The sequence below is a fragment of the Balaenoptera borealis genome, assembly GCF_965194805.1.
Source record: "Balaenoptera borealis genome assembly, chromosome: X".
Taxonomy (NCBI): Eukaryota; Metazoa; Chordata; class Mammalia; order Artiodactyla; family Balaenopteridae; genus Balaenoptera; species Balaenoptera borealis.
Window position 1 is genome coordinate 109,301,924 of NC_138881.1, and position 21,648 is coordinate 109,323,571.

General features: G+C 40.8%; 1 protein-coding gene across 13 annotated transcripts in view; it reads right to left on the reverse strand.

Annotated features, from left to right (window-relative positions):
* ENOX2 (ecto-NOX disulfide-thiol exchanger 2) overlaps positions 1–21,648 on the reverse strand; it is a 261,630-nt gene that overhangs the window by 40,764 nt on the left and 199,218 nt on the right. For all 13 annotated transcript variants that reach the window (XM_082377872.1, XM_082377874.1, XM_082377875.1 and 10 more), the window contains 2 exons: positions 9,332–9,487; positions 378–584 (listed from right to left, as the gene is read on the reverse strand). In XM_082377872.1, the coding sequence (XP_082233998.1) occupies positions 378–584; positions 9,332–9,487 (363 nt within the window). The remainder of the gene's footprint in view (positions 1–377; positions 585–9,331; positions 9,488–21,648) is intronic.

Here is a 21,648-nt window from a genome sequence, read left to right on the forward strand (position 1 = left end):
GGTGGGGGTGGAAAAGGTAATTCTAGTCAGAGGAAAAGGCATAAAACACCATGGGCACATTCTGGGAACTAGAATTAGTTTAGTGTGGTTAGGACATGGTATGTGAAGGAAGGATTGGGAGATAATGTTGAGAGGTAAAACAGATAATCAAGGCCTTTAACACTACAAGTAAGGAGTTTTGGTGTTATCCCATAGGCAATTGGGAACTACTTAAGAACTTTTAAAGGAATACATCAGGTAGTAACATGCATTTTCCATCTATGAAGGCAAGAGAGGTTGCCATTAAGCCCAAACTTTAGCTGCCACAGGTGCAAATACACTGATCCCCAATCTCTGTGCTGTGCCTGGTGGCACAATCCTCATGACTAAACACCTACCAGAAAGATAAAGGGCTTTGTCCACCATGTACTCCTCAGCAAAGCGAATGTGACAAAAGTTTTTTTTGCTCTTCCGAATAGCTATGATCTCTCCACACTGCTCAAACACTTCCACGATGATCTGCTCTGTACCATTTTCAGGCAGGCCGCCCACAAATACTGTTTTGCATCCTGGTGGTCGTTCTCGGGTTGCAGGAGGTGGAAGATCTAAGTGTAAGTGCAAAAGCATTTGAAATTAAAATGTTTGCTTAGGACAGACCTCTTAGAAACTTAACATGTCCCAGAGACAGCCCTACTGTTCCCATCAGACTTCTGCCTAAGAGACCCAGAAGCATGTGGCCTCCAAGATGCTCATCTCTGCTCCATAGCAAATTGGTTGCCTGAACCTCAGAATTATTTTATTCAATGATTTGGTGATCGTGATGTATGTATACAGGATAAAGACTCAGACCCATCTGTCTCATCAAAAGTTCTTTTATTTTGTTCTTTACTTTTGTTGTGACAACCCAGCTATGCCCAATTTTCCGTCATTTTTATTAAGAAGACAATTAGTGGAAAGAAATCCCACTCGGTTTAAACTTACTTTTGAGAATTCTTAGAACCAGTGTCCTTGAGAGAAGGGTTTGTTTAATTCAGTTTGTAGTTATTGTATTCTCCCCGTTCATGCTTACAGAAAGAACTGTTTCAGGATTAATTTGACAGTGAAGGGGTGAACATTTACAAAAATATATACAGCTATCAGAATAATTTGGTTGACAAAGTCAGCCAGAATACAGATCATCCCTTTTAGGTTTTTTGTTTTTTGATACCAGTGAGCTCTTCCTCAGATTCTTTGCTGGAGAGGTGAGGTCCAGAGCCAATCATGCAGCATTTAGAGGGAAAGTAAGCTCATCTGGGAAATCATTAAATAAAGTGAGATATATTTGGCTGTAGAGTTATTAAAAACCTACTTAATGAGATGATTCTCCTTCTGCTTAAAAAATGTGCTTTCTGGTCACTTATACATAAAGCCGGTTGTATCTGCCAGCTCCTTGTTGCTGTTTATATGTAGCAAAGCATTTCCCAAGCAAAATCCTACAGTTCATAGCCCAACAAAACAAAGCATGATGGTCAAGGGTTTTCTAGTGTTGGTTTTGTATCTGCAAGGATTTATTTTGTGTAATCCGTTCTTCCCATTCAGCTCTTAACAATAATTCTCCCAGCTCAAGATTTGGAGAGCTCAACAACCAGTGATTACAGCTCACATGCAAAAATAAATGAGTTTCACTTGTAGATTAGGCCAAGGCCCCCACCTGATTCTTATCCAAGTTGGCAAGCAGATGATTTGAGAGCTGCCTCGGCTATTAGCATCTTAAGCTTCCTCACTTTGCTTATTAGTGTGGGTCAGAATAATCAAGTTCTCATGATGCTCTCTTTCCCTCTATTTAGTCAGTAAAAGGGGTAGAGGGATTCAGGGAACCTACAAAATTTCTGTTAAAATTTTAAATGCCTGCAATTTCAAGAACTCACTGTATTGGTTTTTCATTCCATAGGAGAAGTTTAAAGGGAAAAGAAGATAACCTAGTGAGCAGGGATCTGAAATGTCTAACATTAGAGAGGTTATAGCTTTAGCCAAAAAGGGAAAAATGAGATCCAGAATCTCTTGAGACTTACACTTCTGAGTTTTTTAAGAACTGGAAAGGATTCTAGATATCACACTTCCAGTGATTCTCAACTCTGGTAGCATATTAGAATCAACTTGGGAGTCAAACAAACAAACCATGCCTGGGTCTCACTCCAATGAGTCTGATTTAATTAGTCTGGGGTGCAGCATGTGCATCATTTTCTTAAAGTTCCTCAGGCAACTCTATTGTGTAGCTATAGTTGAAAACCACTGACTTGGCCTAAACTTATAATATTCTGAGGAAAAACCTTAGCTGAGTGAGGTTGGGTAACTTATTCAAGGTCAACAAATCAGATAGAAAGAGAAGGAAAATGAACTTGGAGCAGTTAAACCTGGATTTAAACCTTAATTACTCACTGTCTGTATGACCTTGGGAAAATTACATAACCTCTGAGAACTTTGTTTTTTCATCTTAAAATAGGGATACTATCCTCTACCTTACAAGGGTTATTGTAGGATAATTGATAATCTACTGCCTATATTGCATGTGGCATAATGCCTAGCACTTGATAGGTTCCCAATAAATTGTAGTTATTATAGTGTTATTATTATTTACTATTATAGAACTCAGGTTTCCTAATTACCACTCTGAGGCTTTCTAAAATCCTACTACAAGTCCAGAGTGGAGTGATAGCTAAGACCTGGATTTCTAAACTCTCAGCTCCTTGCTTTATCCAGATCTTTAGATAAGGCTGGGGTTGGGAAGGAATCACTCTTATTGGTAGAGAAACTGTTACAGAACTGAACTTGGGTCTGCTTCACACCCCACCCCCCCAGCAGTAAAACCAATCTACCAAAATCAGGTTGTGCTGAAGGAAAGTACAGCATTTATTGCAGGCACCAAGCAAGGAGAATGGGCAGCTCACGCTCAAAAGACCTGAACTCCCTGATGGCTTTCATGGAACGGTTTTTAAGGGCAACATTTGGGGTGAGGGTTGCAGGGTGTATGACTTTCTTCTGACTGGTTGATAGTGAGGTAACAGGGTGGTGTTTCAGGAATCTTAATCATCAGCCTTCTGGTTCCAACCAGTCTGGGGCATATTCCTTGCAGAGGAACTAGGACTCTGTTTTATTGTTGAATTATTGTTGAAGCTATCTTGCTTAACTGCTTTTCCTTTGTTTCTGTATTCCTTCACTTCTCCAATTAGTAACTGCTTGTGCCTGCTCTTTGGCACTCAGGGAAGACCTAGGAGACCAAAATCTTTTCCTACAAACAAGAAACAGGGGACACGGAGGGCCTTTTGTACCCTGTAGGGCCTGTGGTGTCCTGCTCAGTTTCAGAATCTACAGCTGTGAAGACACACATGATTTTGACCATGGAACACAACCCGGCCACTGACTATATTAGGTAAAGAATTTTCAACAACATCTATTTAGTTAGAGCCATGTTTTCACATCTAAGGCTTCAGAATAAAATCCTGCCTTAGAACCCTTCTGAAGTTTACTATTTAAATGAATTCAATAAAGAATCTTTTTATGAAGCAAATAATCACCTTTTTATATTATTTGAGTTAGCCTAGGTTTACCTTTAGGTCCGTTGAGAGACTCTAAGGAATGTCTGGTTACTGCTATAGTTATATGTAATACTGACAATACCAAGGCTCTTTCCCTTGATGAAACCATCACCCTATTTAGATGCTGTGATTATTCAGTGGTGACTGTCTGCTAAGTAAAGGCGCATAAAAGCCACTAAGAGTAGTGTCAAGAATGCTGGGGATTTATTTATTTTCCTTGGGTAAATGTAGCATTTGCTGAGATTTAGGTGTATGCCACCAGCAAGGCAATGGGCTGTACTGTCTTCCTTAATGGATAGTACTTGTTCTTTAATTAACAGCTCAAAGTACTTTGTTGTCTGGGCCCGATTTTCTAATCCCACTGAAATACAGTGATATGGGCATAGCAATGGTAACTCCATAGGAGTTAATCCTATTAATCAGGTAATGTGCTAAGCTCCTGTAACACCCCAATCACCACTCCGGATGGAGGAGAAGAAACTTCCATGTAAAAAGATGCAAGATAACTGGGAGTATAAAGCACTCTAATCTCTGGTAATGGAAAAGGAGGAGCTGCTAGCAATTCTAATTACAACTAAGCACCCACTCTGGGGAGCTGTGTTGGGGCAATCAGCATTAAGATCAAAGTCACTGCTCATCTTTGAGAAGTGAGGCAAGGAGCAGCATAGAGGCCCAATAAACCACTTGCATCTTGCTTTTCAAAGGAGCATCACAGATCACTCAACTGGTTTGCCAGAATTTGCATACTGCAAAATCTTTGAGTTGATTTTATTAGACAGCCCAAGATTGAAGGTCCCCTAGACAATCAGCAGGGGTCAGATATATTTTAATGTAATCCCAACTGATTGGAAGTAATCAGAAGGCCAGCGAATCTTTATTAATTCTCAATTTATCCATTTTCTCTAACTTTCTTTATAGAACCCAGCCCTAGGAGCCAAAATGAGTTGTTCAGCCTGTTTTGAGATGGTAAAATGAAATGATTGCTCTTTTTCTGGCTCCTGGGTGCTTTCCCACATGCCTGCACACAGATAGCAGATGATATTCCACCATTTATTCCACGTTCACTATTATTTCACAGTAGATGAAAAATGCAACCTCTCCATACAGAAGGTCTATCAGCTGAAGTGAAAAATCTTGACAGAATTGAGTTCTCTGGAGAGAGGGTGCTGTCCTTTTCTTATACCACCAACTGAGGACTGTTAATTGGGAATGCAGTAAATCTCTGATAGCCACCCTGTGAAAAAAAGTACCTGTGTTCCAGAGAGCTTTCTTTTGCCATATCTCTGACTCCTAGGAATCAGAGGATGTTGCTTCTAGGACAATTCACCATTTATCTTTAGGAGACTGGTGCACAGTCAGCTCCAGTCTAGTTTGATCTGTTGAATTTTTAGACCAGAACTGATTTTGCCTAGTCTAGATCAGAGAGGTTAAGTTACTTACCCAGGATTTCATGGCTATTTAGTATGGAGATCTGGGATACGAAACCAGGCCTATGTCACGTTGGGGCTCTTAATTATTATACCATACTGCCTGTTCCACTGAAGGCACAAAGCTCTATGGGCCACCTACCAATTTGCTCTTGCCTTTCCTAATACATTTTGAGGGACTTTTGCCTAGGTGAATAATTATTGTGGTAGCTACATTTTTAATGTCAAGAATCATATTTTTAGAACTGGATGAAACCTTGGAGGTATCTAGGGTAATCTAACCCAATAGCCTCACTTTACAGACAAGGAAACTGAGACCCGGGGAGGTCATGCGACTAACCCAAGATCCCTCAGGTAGTTGGTGACAGAGCTGGGGGTAAAACACAGTTCTCTCGACTTTTAATCTAGTAGTTTGTTCACTATACTATAATACTGTTTTTTGCACATTTGATGTAGATCCACCTGGAAAAGTCTAGTGGTCAGTTGGCTATATGTGTCTGAAGCTCAGAAGACAGCCATGGACTGAAAAATAGATTTAGAAGTTGTCGGCATGTGGTGTAATTACCTCATGCTCTCTTGGTTTGATTTCTAGACCTCTGACTTCTCCTTTTGTATTCATCCATCCATCCCTCCATCACTCAAGAGATATTTATTGAACACGTACTATATGTCAGATACTTTTCTCAGTGCTGGGGATATATCAGTGAACAAAACAGACAAAACGTCTTGCTTTTGTGGAGTTTACATTCTATAAATTGCGTAGTTTGTTAAAAGGTAATAAGTATTAAGTGAAAAATAGAGAGGGTAAGTAGGATTGGGAGTGCGGCAGGGAGGGCTGAACTTTTAAATAGGTTGTCAGGGTTACTGAAGAAGAGACATTTGAGCAAAGACTTGAAGGAGGCAGGTGAGTTAGCCATGCAGATATTTAGGAGAAGAGTATTCTAGGCAGAGGAAAGAGCCAATACAAAGGCCCTATGATGGAAGAGTGGCCTGGTGTGTTCACAGAACAGCATGGAGGTCAGTATAACTGGAACAATGTGTGATGGAAAGGAGAGTGGTAAGAGACAAAGTCAAAGAGATAATGTGAGAGAGGGAGGACCTTCTTTGCCATTAAAGGTCTTTCTGTGCCATTCAAGACAGGAATAAAGACGCAGACCTACTAGAGAATGGACTTGAGGATACGAGGAGGGGGAAGGGTAAGCTGGGACGAAGTGAGAGAGTGGCATGGACATATATACACTACCAAATGTAAAATAGATAGCTAGTGGGAAGCAGCTGCACAGCACAGGGAGATCAGCTCGGTGCTTTGTGACCACCTAGAGAGTGGGATAGGGAGGGTGGGAGGGAGAAGCAAGAGGGAGGAGATATGGGGATATATGTATATGTGTAGCTGATTCACTTTGTTATAAAGCAGAAACTAACACACCATTGTAAAGCAATTATACTCCAATAAAGATGTTTAAAAAAAAAAAAAGGTCTTTCTGTGCCATTAAACAGACTTCGGCCTTTATTTTGAGTAAAACAGGGAGCCATTAAAGGGTTTTGAACAGAGGAGGGACATAGTCTGACTTAGGTTTTAAAAAGGATCACTCTGCCTGCTCTCTTGAGAATACATTGTAGGGGGCAAGGGTGAAAGAGGAAGACCAATTAGAAGGCTATTGCAATAGTTCAGAAAATGTATTATGGGGGCATAAACTGGGTCATAGCAGTAATTATCATGAAAATAGTAGAATTCTAGTTATATATTTTAAGGTAGAACTGACAGTTTTCTAACAGATTAAATACGGCATGTGAGGGAAAGAGAGTAGGTAAGGATTACCCTTAAGTTTTGGCTGAGTAATTGAAAGGATGCAGTTGCCGTTATCTGAGATGGAGAAGGATACTAGTGGAGAAGGTTTGGGGGTAAATATTAGGGGTTTTGTTCTGAACGTATTAAACTTGAGATGTCTCTTTGACATGTAAGTGGAGATATCAAATAAGCAGTAGGATATGAGTTTGGGGTTCAGAGACAAGCTCTGAGCTAAAAATATAACTTAGAGTATCACTGGCATACTTTTTCTCAGCCATGAGATTGGATGAGCTCATCAGCGGTATGAGTACAGAGAAGAGGTCCAAGGACTGAGTCATGGGGCTCTCCAATGGTAAGAAGTCAGCGAGAACAGAAGGTTATCAGCAAAGGAGACTGAGAAGGAATGACCAGTGTGAGAAGGAAAACCAATAGTGTGGTATCCTGGAAGCCAAGTGAAAAAGTATATCAGTGAGTAAGGAGTAATCAACTGTGTCATACATGGCTGTTAGGTCAGTTACGAAGAGAAGTGAGAATTGACCACTGGATTTAGTATTGTGAGGTCATTAGTGTTCTTTTTTTTTTTTAAAGGTATGAAAAAGTTTATAGCAACTAGTAACATAAATACATATTATAATGTGGTATCATTATTGTCTATCAATTTATCAAATATTTTAAAAGCATATTATGTAAATATAATTGTCATGGTCCTTATAAAAGACTGGTTTCCAGGTATGAATGAGAATACTTGTCTAACTAACTTTATTAGTGCTGTAGACATTAGTGTTCTTAAGCAAGCATTTTGATAGAGGGGTGGGGCAAAAGCCCAAATGAAGAAGATTTAAGAGAGAAGAGAAGAACTGGAAACAGTAAAGATTAAGTGCTTTAAGGACTTTTGCTGCTAAGGGGTGTACAGAAATGCAAACTCCCCTTTCTCTCTTAAATTTTGAAATGTTAGAATTCCTTAGGGTGCCCTGCTTGGTCATCCTCCTTCTTGATCTATATAATCTCTCTGGTGGCCATTCTAACACCTTCAAATGACCTAATGTTTCAAGAAGGATGAAGGGGTCACTAGTTCTAAATATAGTAGAGAAATAAAGTAATTTAAGGACTAAAAAGTATCCATTGGATTTAGCCCCTAATACTTTATTGGAAATGCATTAGAATGATGAAAGATTAACTACCATTTTAATTTCAGTACCTTCCACGTGGAAGTGTTTGGGAGACGGTAGGCTTGGAGTTGGGCTGGAGAGGAGAGTGAGATTAGAAAAGAGTTGAACTTGACTAAATTGTGGGTAAATGGCAAGGAGAAATGATTGAAGATGGTCACACGATGCTATAGAGGCAGAAAAATTAGGATTGCTAAGACAAAGAGCATTGCTTACCACCCAGTTCTACAAGGGGTAAGTCATAACACTGCATTTGCTGACCGACAATGCATCCTGAGAGGAATTCAGGATGAAAAACAGGATAATGCACTCCGTGATTTGGACAAGCAGGCCCTATGGATAGTTAGATGTATATCTCAGGAAGAATTTTAATGACCCCAGATTCTTGAAGCTTCCCATATATAGGAAAACACTAAAATCATTAACTTGAGAAATCTGTTCTTTGTGATTAGCAGTAATTATTTACTAAGATGTATGCTAGACTGCACATATTTCCTAGCCAAAAATCATAGATAAACTGGCCTCGCCCCCACCTGTTTGGAGTCGTTTTACTCAGAGCTGAGTAGCTGTGTCCTGGGCTTTAGTCCTCAGCAAGACCCTGAATAAAATTTAAACTCACAACTCTTATGTTGTGTGTCTTTCTCTAAGTTGACAAAACAGACCAGTGAAAGGCTTTTGAAGTTCAGGATTTGGACTCTGAATCTGTAGGCAATGGGAGCCCCAGGACTTTTAGGGTTCTGTATATGTGACAAGGACCTGGATGAAATGTTAGGTGGGAGAGAGGGGAAGGAATTGATGGTAAAGATACTTTCTAATGAAGAAACAAGACAGAAGCAGATCAGATGGGTGCATAAAGAGACTGTGAGAGTCCCTAAATCACATGACCTTATTGCTAAGAGGCCACTGAGTGCAAGAGAATATACCAGAGACAGGCAGGAGTAAGTACTGGGGTTTATAATCAAGGCTTCATCAGACACAGTTGGTGGGCTCTGGAGAAGATAAGTCAATCATACCAAATTCCTACTCTTCCCATAGCACTTGCTCTTTCCATTCACCTTTACAAAGCCTTGGGGCTGTTAACAAAAATGGCACTTTTGCCATGCTCTCAGCAGAGAGCTAAGGGAGGCTTATCCGTTAGTGTTTTCCCCACCCAAATAACCTGAGCCCCCTTTCAACAAAATTCAAGTTCTAAAAAGGAACTAGAACACTAGTTTACTTTCAGCTGTGTCAGGAGTGTTATATTTTGAATTCAATTCCAAAGCCAGGTTCCTTCCCAGAAGCCACCACTTTACAGGCACTAATTGCCCTGACAGCATTCTTAACACAAAAACAAATAACCAAGGGACTGAGACACCAAAACATTGTGACTTGTGTGGAGAAAAAGCAGAATATTACTTGGATTTGGAGGGAAGAGTGTGCAGCTTTTACAGTGTATGATCTCTTTTACTACTGGCATATCTGGTGGAATTGGAGGAGGTACTATTCCCAGGCCAGGCATCATTGGAGTTATTGGTGGAATTCCAGTCATCATTCCAAGAGCAGGATCAAAGTCTAAAAAAGGAGAGGAAAGAGAGAACAATAAATTACACCAGGCAAGATCAAGTAGAGGCAGAATGCTACCTTATAAGCTTCAAACCAAAGTTCTTTCTAAGACAGAGGCAAAATATTTAAGAAAACATGTTATTAGCATTACCAGGCCTTAAATATTGTAATTGTGCATTTTCCTCTTGGGCTAGGCCTGTTTGTTTGTTTTTTTAAAGCACTTTTATTTATTTATTTATTTTTGGCTGTGTTGGGTCTTCGTTTCTGTGCGAGGGCTTTTCTCTAGTTGCGGCAAGCGGGGGCCACTCTTCATCGCGGTGCGCGGTCCTCTCACTATCGCGGCCTCTCTTGTTGCGGAGCACAGGCTCCAGACGCGCAGGCTCAGTAGTTGTGGCTCACGGGCCTAGTTGCTCCACGGCACGTGGGATCTTCCCAGACCAGGGCTCGAACCCGTGTCCCCTGCATTGGCAGGCAGATTCTCAACCACTGCGCCACCAGGGAAGCCCGGCCTGTTTGTTTTTGTTTGCCCAGTGCCTGTTTGTCTCTACCTCTCATTTTGACATCCAAGGCCTTTTGTAATATGACCGCGCCTTGTCCATTGATCTTTCCTTCCACTACTTTCCAACACACACCCTCTGCGCCATTCAGACAAGGCTTCTTACTGTCCCTTGTAACACTTCCTGTTTTTTTGCAGTATAGCATGGTGTTAAGAGCATACAGTGTTGGGGTTCAGGAAGGCCTGGGTCCTAGTTCTACCATTTGATTAGCAGGATGAATCTTTTGAACCTCCGTTTCATCATTTGCAAACCGGGGTTAATTCCGCCTACTTTTATAGGGAGCTATGGGGAATAAAGAAAACGATGACTGGAGTGTGCCTAGCATAATGCATAGCACAAAAGTGCTCAGTAAATAGCTATTCTCTGTGCCTTTGTTCCTGTTGTTCTCCCTGCCTGCCTGGAGTCATTCAAGCCTCCCCAGATTCTCCCCATGCTTCAAGACCTGGCTTAAAGTTCCACCTTTCCAGATAATACTGTTCATTCTTATCTCTTTATCTAAAAACTGTTCTACACCTGTTGCCACCGAATTTTATTTTGCATCATCTTTTGTTTCATTCAGGGGTGCTTCTAGGATGTGCGGGAGCTCCCAAAACATACTTTGTGGGGCTTGTCTAGATACACAATTGATTCACCACAAATCAGCATCAACACTATTCTGGTAGCCCATTCGATACCATGAAAGATATACCATACCATACAGCTGGAGTGATTTACTTGCCAGGATACTCTCCTGGAACCAAGACTCTGGGAGGACTCCACAGGCACAAGTTCTGAAGCTTCTTGGGGGCATTTACGTGAGTCTACATGTGGGGTAAAGGATTGAAGAGTGCCTCAAAGGGAGAAATGGGGACTGAGGTCCACATAGGTTCAGTATGAGATTGGGGCTCCTTGCTTAGATGACACTGCAGGCCTTTGTCAATCCCAGGCACTGGAGGGGAACCTAGAAAATTTTGAGAAAGCTGCTTCTTGCCATCAAGACACACAGAGGAGCTGCTCTGGACTTGGGGCACCTACCCCGATGGCACTATCTACCTGGCCAGTCCTCAGCTCTGGAGAGGGACTTAGAAAATATCTGGACAGTCATTCCAAAGCTCGAGGTCCCCTGATGTGAGGGCCCACGGCAGGGGCCCCGCTTACCTGGGTCTAAAGGCGGTACTGATTTCATTGTTTAAATTTTGTCTCTATAACAAAATGAACATTCTTTGAGAGAAGGGAGTGCATTCTACTTCATTTCGCCACCTCTCACCCCTGCCCTCTGTTATAGAATGCACAGTGTATTGCAAACAAAGAAAATATTGCATAAGGAGTTCTGATAATGTAGGGGTAGTTATGGTAGCAGTGGCAGGTCCTACTCCCCCAGACTTTACCCTGCTCACCACTCAGGCCCAAGGGACAGTGCCTTTAAGTATGTCCTCAAGGTGGCTCTGAACCCCCTGGGTGGTTCTCTAAGATGTTGAAGGAGGTGTATCTAAACAGTGGGAAGAACCTGTGGTTCATACAGAAGCAGGACTTCAAGTACGATAGGCCCAGAAGGAGGGAGTCTTCTGACTGGGCAGATAAGCAGGTGGGTGGCACATGAGCACCTCCCATTGCAAGCCAGCCCAAGAGAGCTAGGGCATTCCTCATCCTCCCACATGCCTGTCATGCTGAGATGCCAAGACCTTGAACATGTTTAGGAAGAAAGAATTTTCTTCTAAGAGGAAATTTTATTTTTCTGAAAACAAATTTACTTTTAGCCCTCATATGTTTTCTCACCCAACATGCAAGTATTCACACATGCCTGTGCGTGCACACACACACACACACTCCTTCCCTTCCTCCCTGTGACTCTCATCTCTCTACTCTCCTCCACATGCTAGTTATAAGACCTTGAGGGATGTTTCTTAATATCTGTGTGCCTCCATCTCCTTTTTGGTAAAAGTAGGGATAAATAGTGACATTTAGCTCAAAGGATGAAAGGACAGAACAGATATGAAAACCTCTGACATGATACATGGTGCTCCTGATAGGTAAGTTTCCTTCCTTCCATTCAAAACATGCGTCCACACACTAATACATTCACTTATACAGGCATTCACTTCCACATCCCACAAACATTTGTGATAGCCTCCTATATGTCAGGCTCTATGCAGGGGGACAGGGTGTCCAGGCCTTTTTTTCCATCTTGGAGAACTTAGCAGCCCTGACACTCTGTGTTCCTATGCTGTAGAATGAGAGCACTGTGGTTAAGAATGCCATTTACGTCTTTGGAAAATTTGATTCCTTGTGTATAAGATTTTGGAAAAATTGTTAACATTATCTCCCCCATTTACAAACTGTTAATTTTCAGTAGGAAAAGATCAGATTAGATTGTACGCCAACTAAACAATCCCATCTATTTTCCCCCCCTAATGAAATGTTTGTCTTCCTTTTATTGTTCTGCCTGCCTCCTCATTGTTATTCATATAGTTCTGTCACTCACAACTCTACCTTACCACAGATTACAGAAACATCAGTTCATTAAACAAGTTCTGCCACTTCGACTGAGAAAGAAATGTCTGTCTCCATGTACTGTCTACTAATAAATGGAGACAAACAAAAAACAGATACACAGGATAAATATAACTCCTGACTGATGTACTCACCACTGAGCTGTTTGGTATGATTACATTAATATTTTATGAAATTCATTTAAAAGCAAGTGTATTCATGACATATGGCTAAAGCCAGAGTAGATAAACTCCCTTTCTTCTTTGCATTCAATATGCCAAGAGTTCCATAGGCTACACTGCGTAGCAGGGCTTGCTAGAGGGCAGGATGTACATTGTACATGACGTTTCAAGGGCTCCTATCACATTGATTATTTCTTTTGTTTATCTTCAACCGTTAAGACCAAAGTAGACTTGAATTTCCAATACCAACCAAGAAAATAACCATTTGAAATCATGGGCCTTATACAAGTATTGCAGGATCTGAAAAAAATCAAAGAAGTCCAACACTAAAATACACTGGGAATAGAACACCAGAGAAATTCTCTCCCTTTTTCAGGCCCTATTCTGGCTTGAGGAGTACAGCCAACATGTACATAGTATTACCACTTATGTTAGGAATTTAAACTTCTGAAGGAGATTTGAAATCATTTTATAAAAGGGTTGTGGAGGGACTTCACTGGTGGTCCAGTGGGTAAGACTCCACGCTCCCAATGCAGGGAGCCAGGGTTTGATTCCTGGTTGGGGAAGTAGATCCCACGTGCATGCTGCAACTAAGAAGTCCACATGCCGCAACTAAGAGATTGCATGCTGCAACTAAGAAGTCTGCATGCCACAACTAAAAAAAAAAAGATCCCGCATACTGCAACTAAGATCCCGGGTGCCACAAGTAAGACCCAGCGCAGCCTAAATGAATGAATGAATAAATAAATAAATAAATAAATATTTTTAAAAAGGGTTGTGGAAAAGGCCAGGGTATTCCCCTAAAGCCCTTTCACAATAAATACCCTGTTCTGTTTTGCTTTTACCACCATCTCTTCTTCTAACGCCTTTTCCCTACTGCCTTCTTTACTCTCGGCACTGCCATTGGTGGAAATGTCATAAGATGTTGGTTTGTATTCCCTCTTCTGATTCATGTACTTTCCAAACTCCCAGCTTACTGGAAATGCTGCAAATGCTGTTTTTCAGTTGCGCCACCTTGCTCCTCTGAGTTGCAGCTCTATTACATCTCTATTATATGATTTTAAGTAATGTTTCAGTGTAGCCTTAAGTCTTCCTGCTGCCTAGCAACTTGCACTTAACTCAACCTAGAGTAGTTATCTAGCAATATTATCATCCTCCATTCTCTGTACACATCTGAGCCAGGGAGCTACAATGGAGGAAAATGCCAGTTGTCCAGTCATCCATATGTCTAACCATTTGTATGTCCTTCAGTATTTTGATGCCAGCCCCTCTGCAGGTGTTGGGGTTGAAGGAATAAGATAAAATCCTTGACTTCAGAGTATAGTTTGGGAACAGCCATGCAAACAATTATAATGCTTTGTCATCAATTATTATTATCATCACTATAATTGTTTATTGGGTGCTTCCATTGTGCTAGGGACTGTGCTTAAGCATTTTATATAATCTCATTCCAAAAGACCAGTGGGCTAGGTACTGTTATTATCCTTCATTTTATAGATAAAGAAACTGGGGCTCAGAAAGATTTAGTTACTTGCCCAAGGTTCCACAGCCAATAACCTAGGCAAGACGTAGGATTCAAATCCAGGTTAGTTTAACTCTAATGCTTTTAACCACTGCACTGCCTCTCAATGTAGTATGGCAATTGTTTTCATGAATTAATTTAATTACAGGTATAAGGTGAAATAGGTATGCTGAAAAACATGGCAGACAAATAACAAAATGCTTCTATATAATTCTTTTTTGCAAGTGTGGCGGATTAAAGGTGGATACGAATTCTTTGTTTCCCCTCCCGTCAAGAGGTGAGGTCTATGCCCCACCCCCTTGAGGATCTGGATGGGCTCTAGCACCACTTTGACCAATAGAATACAGCAGAAGGGATGTTGTGCCTGTTTTCAGGGCCAGGCCTTAAGAGAGATAAAATTTCCACTTGTCTCTGGGAACACTTGCTATGGGAGCTTCAGTCACAATGTAACATGTCTGACTACCATGCTGGAGAGACCATGTGGAGAGGGCCTTAGTGTAAATGGAAAGGGAGGGATCCAGCTGAGCCCGGTGTTTTATCTGTCCCTGCCAAGGTGCCATGAGTATGAATAAAGCTGTATTGGAACCTCCAGACTATCCCACCACAGCTGAGGCATCCCAGTTGATACCATGTGGAACAGGTGGATTGCCCATTTGAGTCCTGCTTAAACTCTTTATCCAGAAAAATCTTAAAATATAATAAAGTCATTGTGTCTTAAGCCACTAAGTTATAATGTGTTTGTCATACAGCAATAGGTAAGCAGAATATGCAGCACGTCTGAGGAGTGGGGTGTGATTGGTTAATAGAGTTAGCTATTTTCAAGTAATTAAAATAGAAAGTACACTAAGCACCTAACTAGACTGATTATTTTTCCGATTATTGAAAAGGTGCTTTGGGATCCAGCAGGGCCCCAGAGCCACTGTCTTTGAGCAATTGTTGTCACTGTACTATTGCTGTGTAGAAGGACCAGTTGGAACAATGCCAGATGACAACACACTACCAGATGTACAAAGACTACAGATGTCTACAAAACACTAGAAACCTTAGAGGTTGCCCATCTTTGATGCCTGACAAAGACACCACATATGCCAATTTTACGGTTCAACCCTTGATATTTTCTGGCAGGCCAGTTCACGATGGCTTTCTTCCTATAGACAGCAACCTGTGCTTTTGTGGCAGGGGAAGAGGATGCTGTCCATAATACTACTGCCCATTGATCAGGTGTATATGAATTTCCAGGTTTTATACACATCATCTCATTTAAACTTCAGAACAATCCTAAGGAATGACCAATATTATTATTCCCTATTTTACAGATGAGGAAATTGAAACTTACAGAGATAACACAGTAAGGCCACACAGTAGGTGGCTTTTACTAGTTATGCTCTCAATCATTGGTCTACTCTGCTTCTCACAAAGTCCATGGGTCCACAGGAAAAAAAGATACTTCTTGTCAGACTAAGCTCTGTTACCTACCAACTCAACCTGTAGAGTCCTTCAAATGTTCCGGTCCAAAAGGCTACCATAGGGTTGCTTATCTCTACAGCCAGAACTTCCTGTTGAGATATTCAATATATGTGTTGTCACAGCAATAGATAATTTAGAACCCTCTGTTCTAAATCTGAAGTCTCAACTTTGACTCACAGGAGAAGTTGGAATTGTGGCAATGTATGAACTGGAGATAGGCAGATATAGGAGCTGACATATTTACTATCCTGCTTGCCTTTTCAGAACTGGACCTGGTTCTGGCTGGCTGGAGTCCTCTTCATACCCTCAGAAAGCCTCTGCTTACACTTAGTGACTTCTCCCCATCCAAGTCCCCCCCCCCCACCCGCCGCCAGGTCCATTAAAGGCATTTCCAATCTTTTAGGTATTCCAGAGACCCTTGATCACCAGGAGGTAGTCTGTATTTACAGTCAAACCACTGAAATGCAACTATGGATTAGTCTAAAATAAATGTTCCAAATAGGATCTAATTATATATGCATAATTAAGCTATTTTATAGAAAATTATGATTCCAATTCAGGTATACATTTCTGCTACATTATTGCTATTTCTTTAGCGTTCCTACAAAATTCATTGGAAAATTAAGAATTATGCCTGGGTATTGAGAAATTTTAACTCACTACAGTCCTGGCTGCCTCCTCTCTACACAGATCCTTGAAAAGACTTCTCAGGCAGCCAACCTGAAGAGGGAACACAGATTTCTAAGGAGAGCTTGGCTGAGCTGTGAGATGACCTTGAACTTACCACAAGCCCTCTTGGAAATAGAACACAAGTTTCTAAATTTTTGCACAATGACTCTCAAATTCTACCAAAATCTGTCTTGCTTCTCCAGAAGATCATCAAAACCCTTGTTTCAGGTCAGTTGGAAAGTTGGGGTAGGGCCTGGTTCATGCACAATGACAAACGAGGCAGCAAGCTGGGCTTGGGTGGGTTATGTGGCATAATTTCAGCTCATAAAGACTCTCCCTAATAAATATCAACTTTGATCCCAAATTTCAACCAATGAAGCTTTATTTCATTAGTATAAGTTTTTGCAAATATCTATATATCTAGCCCACCTTCCCCCTATTCCTTCCTATTTTGTTCTTTGTGTTCTTGCCTTGTTAGAACATTTGACAGATTCAGGGTCATGCCCCTGACTCTCATCTAGGGATGCTGTGAACACCTTTGGAAAGGCATTAGGGAGGACATTTCACACTACATCTTTGGTTCCTAGATTTCTGGATTTTAGAGATGAATAAAAAAAAATATATACATATATATACTTAAGGTTGCCAACCTCTTAATTTGCTAAGAAAAGACATGGAAAAAAGTAACAAAAATTAACCACGTACCATTCATGCAATTCATAAAAGACAGAACATTTCAAAACCAAAAATATAGGAAATCTATAATCTCTGAATAAAGAACAGTCCTTTCAATTGAGCAAATTTAGCTTCATGAAAAATTCACTATATTCTTAGTTTCTACATTTTGCAGTGGATGAGGGAAAGCAATATCAACTGGTCCCGGGCTCCAGCCCAGTGTTTGGAGATGACTCAACTACCTCACTTAGTGTGCACCCTTATGTATGAAGATCCCTATGAAAAAAGTCTTTCAGAGCTAAAGTGTCAAACACACACAAGTGTTAAGGGCCATGAAAAGTTTGACTTCTCCTGAGGACTGGTATATTTTCTCTTCAGGGAAAATGCAAATTATATAACTGATCAGGTTTCCCTTTTTGTTTTGGCTACCTGGTCACAAGGGCAGTTCACCTTTAGAAACTGGGTGGGATCCTATGACCTACATATCTGAGTTCTAATTAACCTCCCTACCGGGGCTTCCCCTTCTATTCTCATTTATATTTTCCTAGATGATGGTTTATTTTACTTGTAATTTTTCTCTTTTACTGTAATCTTTCTTATAAGCTGCCCCAAATATTTTGTGGAATGGGGTGATGTAAATCAGCTCAGTATTTAACCATTTTCCCCACACTGTATAGTCTTGCATACCTTCCAGTCGTTGGTGTACCACTTCCTCTGCTTAGGCTGTTCTTAGTTCCTTTTTTCCATCTGACACTTTCTTATATATCCCTGGACACTGAGCTCAAATGTTGCCACTTCTGTCAACCTTCCCTGATCACCACTACCCACCTAGCACCCCCTCCATCCTACTCTGGCTAAAACAATACTTTTCTACATGTATCTACTATGGCTAAAACAATACTTTTCTACATGTATCTACTATGACACTTGCTACATTGTAGTGTAGTGATATGGACTTTGCTGCCTCTGCCACTGGATTCTGAGCTTGAAGGCCCATTTGGTATCCCCTTGACCTAGCTCAATATATTTTAATTCATGGATGGGTGAATAAAAGCACAAATGAACAAAATGTTTAGGAAGTCTTTGAGTTGTTGAGGGTCAAGAGGCAGCTCAAATGAGAACAGGTTTTATTAGGGATAAAATATGGGGGTTCTAAAAGTATTCTAGTCACTATGAGGGAAGGAATCTTTCTCTTTTTTGTTCACTGATTTATCCCCAGGGCTCCTCGCAGTATCTTGCTTACAGCAGGCCTCAGTAAATATTCCTTGTATGAATGAATGAATAAACCATCTCACTCTACCGGACTCTTTATAATAGTTTCCATGGGGGAATCTTGAGAGTCCCATCACTTGGTAGGATTCAAGCTTGATTTGGAGAGACATTAGTTCTATTTGGTACAGTGGTTTATATATTATTGGCTCTTGGTGAAGTGTCCACCATGATGATGAACAGTGCTCTCCTTTCTCAGGATCTCAACATTATCTGCCACTGAAAGCATATTCTATTTGTGGACGATAGTAAAATAATAGAAACCCAAGTCCGGGCCCCCTTGAGGAGCTTGAAGAACAGTGGCCTATCATGTGTCACACATCTTCATTCTTTCTTTCTGTTCTCATCAGAGTTTGCCTGCTGCGTCCAGTGAGAACTGCCTCCTTAAGAATGACAATTCTCATAGATGGGCAGCGTCTTGCTCTGGGAATAAGGGCCATGAGTCATATTTTCCAACATCTCTCATTATGGAGGAGGCATAGTCAATACAGTGGAGACACCATAATGAGGGACACTTCTTCTTTGGGACTTCACAGGCTCCACACTTGGATGCTAAGGATATTTTAATTTAGGGGAAAGTAAAGGAAGCAGCACACAGTATTCAGTGAGTACCCTTTAATCGGTCCATTCTTGGCTTCATCTGGGATGATGGGCAGAACAATGCTCCAAAGGCGGCCTGACTCTTTTTGGTGCCTCCCTTCATGTGAAAACTAACATTAGTCTTATTTGACGAGCTTGGAGAAGCAAATACTCTTTCAGGAAAGACAGGTGCCGGCCAGAGGGGACCTTCTAATCTGCCATCACTGTGGATTAACTTTATTGAACAGCAGTTGTACAAAAAACACCATGTTAGATGAAAGGGAGCTCTACACCAAACCCCAGAGATGGCCAGTCTCTGCTCCACGCTCAATGAATATAATAAGCTAGACACTGCCCAGATGACAAGTATGTGTCCAAGAGATTCAGCATCCATGACAGTATGGATTTGAGCTCTCTGGGGGAAGTCAAGGAAGCTTATGTATCATTTGTTTTTCATCAATGCCAAAAGCCTCTTCTGTTGTCACAGATAGGCCAGATGAGACAGGACAAAGAAAAACTCTGCCGGCTAAGAAGGAAACCTTCTAAGGGGCAGAAAAGTAGCTAAATTACTAAGCCATCAATGGGTGACCTCAGGAAACAGTTCCATGTGGCTCCTTTGCTTCCTTTTCCATTTTAAGGAATTTGGGGCAGTAGGAAGAGGATTAGGGGGATGTTTTATCCCATTCAGTTAAAACATTACATAAAAAGGTGGCAGGCCCCCTGTTTCCCAGACTCTAGCAAGAAGAAGGGTAAGCAGCATTGGCGCGTGGTGCCAACTTTCTGCTTCTCTGGACACCCCCCGCCAGATTTACAGGGAGCGGTCACCAGCATTGTCAGACACACACTGTTCTCTTCACCTGCCATTGTCCAGTGCTTCTCCAGGGAAAAATTTGCCCCTGCATTCATTATACTTCATTGTTGTTAAGAATAGAAATAAGCCATAATTCAACTTTTTGTGAGCCATATATCAGATGTGAACTTGAAATAATAATAATCATAGCTGAGTTCACTGAGGAATTACTGTGAGTCAGGCATCATTCTAAGACTTTATATGTATTAACTCATTAATCCTCATAACAATGCTATGTCATAGGTGCTATTATTAGCTCTGTTTTACAAATGAAGAAACTGAGGCATAGAGAGGTTAAGTAAATTGCCAAAGGTTACACAGCTACTTAATGGCAGAGCAGGGATTTATTTGAACCCAGGCAGTCTATATCCAGAACCCACGTTCTAATCTGATGAGTAAATTGCTTCCCTAAAATAATATGGAGAGGAGAAAAATCATTTCACATATAACTGAAGTGATTTTACACATAGCTTTACAAAGTATGTCTCAGCCTAGTGCTATTGCCCTGTATACTTTTAAGAGAACTAAATATCAGTATTTCTAAGACCAGGTTTCCAAAAACCCAAGTAACTTTCCTTGGAGCATAGCTAAATGATCCCTGAGTCACAAGGTTGAAGGGGACCATGAGAAGCCATTTCTTCATAGTCCTTAAGAAAACAAGAGGGAGGCAAAGGGGCTTGAAGTAGAAATTAAAATCACTCTTGAGGTTTCAAATGTCTAGTTGGGGTGGATGTGATTAGCGCTGACACTGGCTGCCTAGTACCCAAGTACTTTCAGTCTAAATGGCAGCTTAGCAGCTATTTGAAGGAAGTATGTTAGTATTTCCTTTATCTTAAATAACACGTAATATGACTAATAGCAATAATAATGGCACCAGTTAACCTTCATTGAGTGCTTATTATATACCAAGCATTGTGCTAAGTATATTATTTAACATTCACAGCAATCCTATGAGGTAGATACTATAACCATCCCCATTTCACAGATGAGAAAACTGAGGTACAGATAGGTCAAGTAACTTGCTCAAGGTCACATAGCTAGCAAGTGGCAGAGCCAGGATTTAACCCGAGCAGTTTGTCTTTGAGGCTTGTACTCAGCAAGGTACTGTCTCTGCAGAAATAGCCCTCTGAGCTACTGTTATGAAAACCTACCCCAATTTTCTAGGCCTGATATTGACCCCAGCACAGCTTTGGGCCTGTAACGATGGCCTGGATGATTTTTTACTCTCAGTGTTAGGCCTTTTTTTGTTCCACATTATAGATGGGTGGCAAAGCACTGAAGATTACTTTGTGAGCATAGATTTATGTTTAAATGTGGTAATTTACAAATAATCTAAGCTAACATTTAGTCCTCTTAGTATCAGAGTAGGTCTGGCCTCAAGATTTTTTCTGGGACATATACCCATACGGTTCAGTCTTCCATAAATTGGTAATATTTAAGCCAAATCAGATAATCTAGTCACTCCAGACTATAAGAGATAGTCTAGAGTGACTGTGATTGTGATTCAGGACCACTCTATATAAAGCTATAAAATAATATATAAGATTTTAGTTTAAATTCTATTATAATGAAATAATGAAGAAAAACAAAATAAAAAAATTACCCCCTTTGGAAATGTTTATGAGAAATATATTAATAATGATTTTTAAAGTATTCTAATAGCCAAGATTTTTGAGCACTAACTATGTGCCAGGAATTGTACTAAGCACAATTTAATTCTCACGACAACCCTAAGTGGCATCACTCTAGATCTGTTTCTCAACTTCAATGTGCTTATGAATCACATGGGGATCATGTTAAAATGCAGCTTTGATTCAGCAGGTCTGGGCTGTGGCCTGAGATTCTGGGATTCTTAACAGCTCCCAGGTTATGCAGACCACACCTGAGTAGCAAGGTCCTAGATTGGCCTAGATTGTCTTGGTCCAGTCATG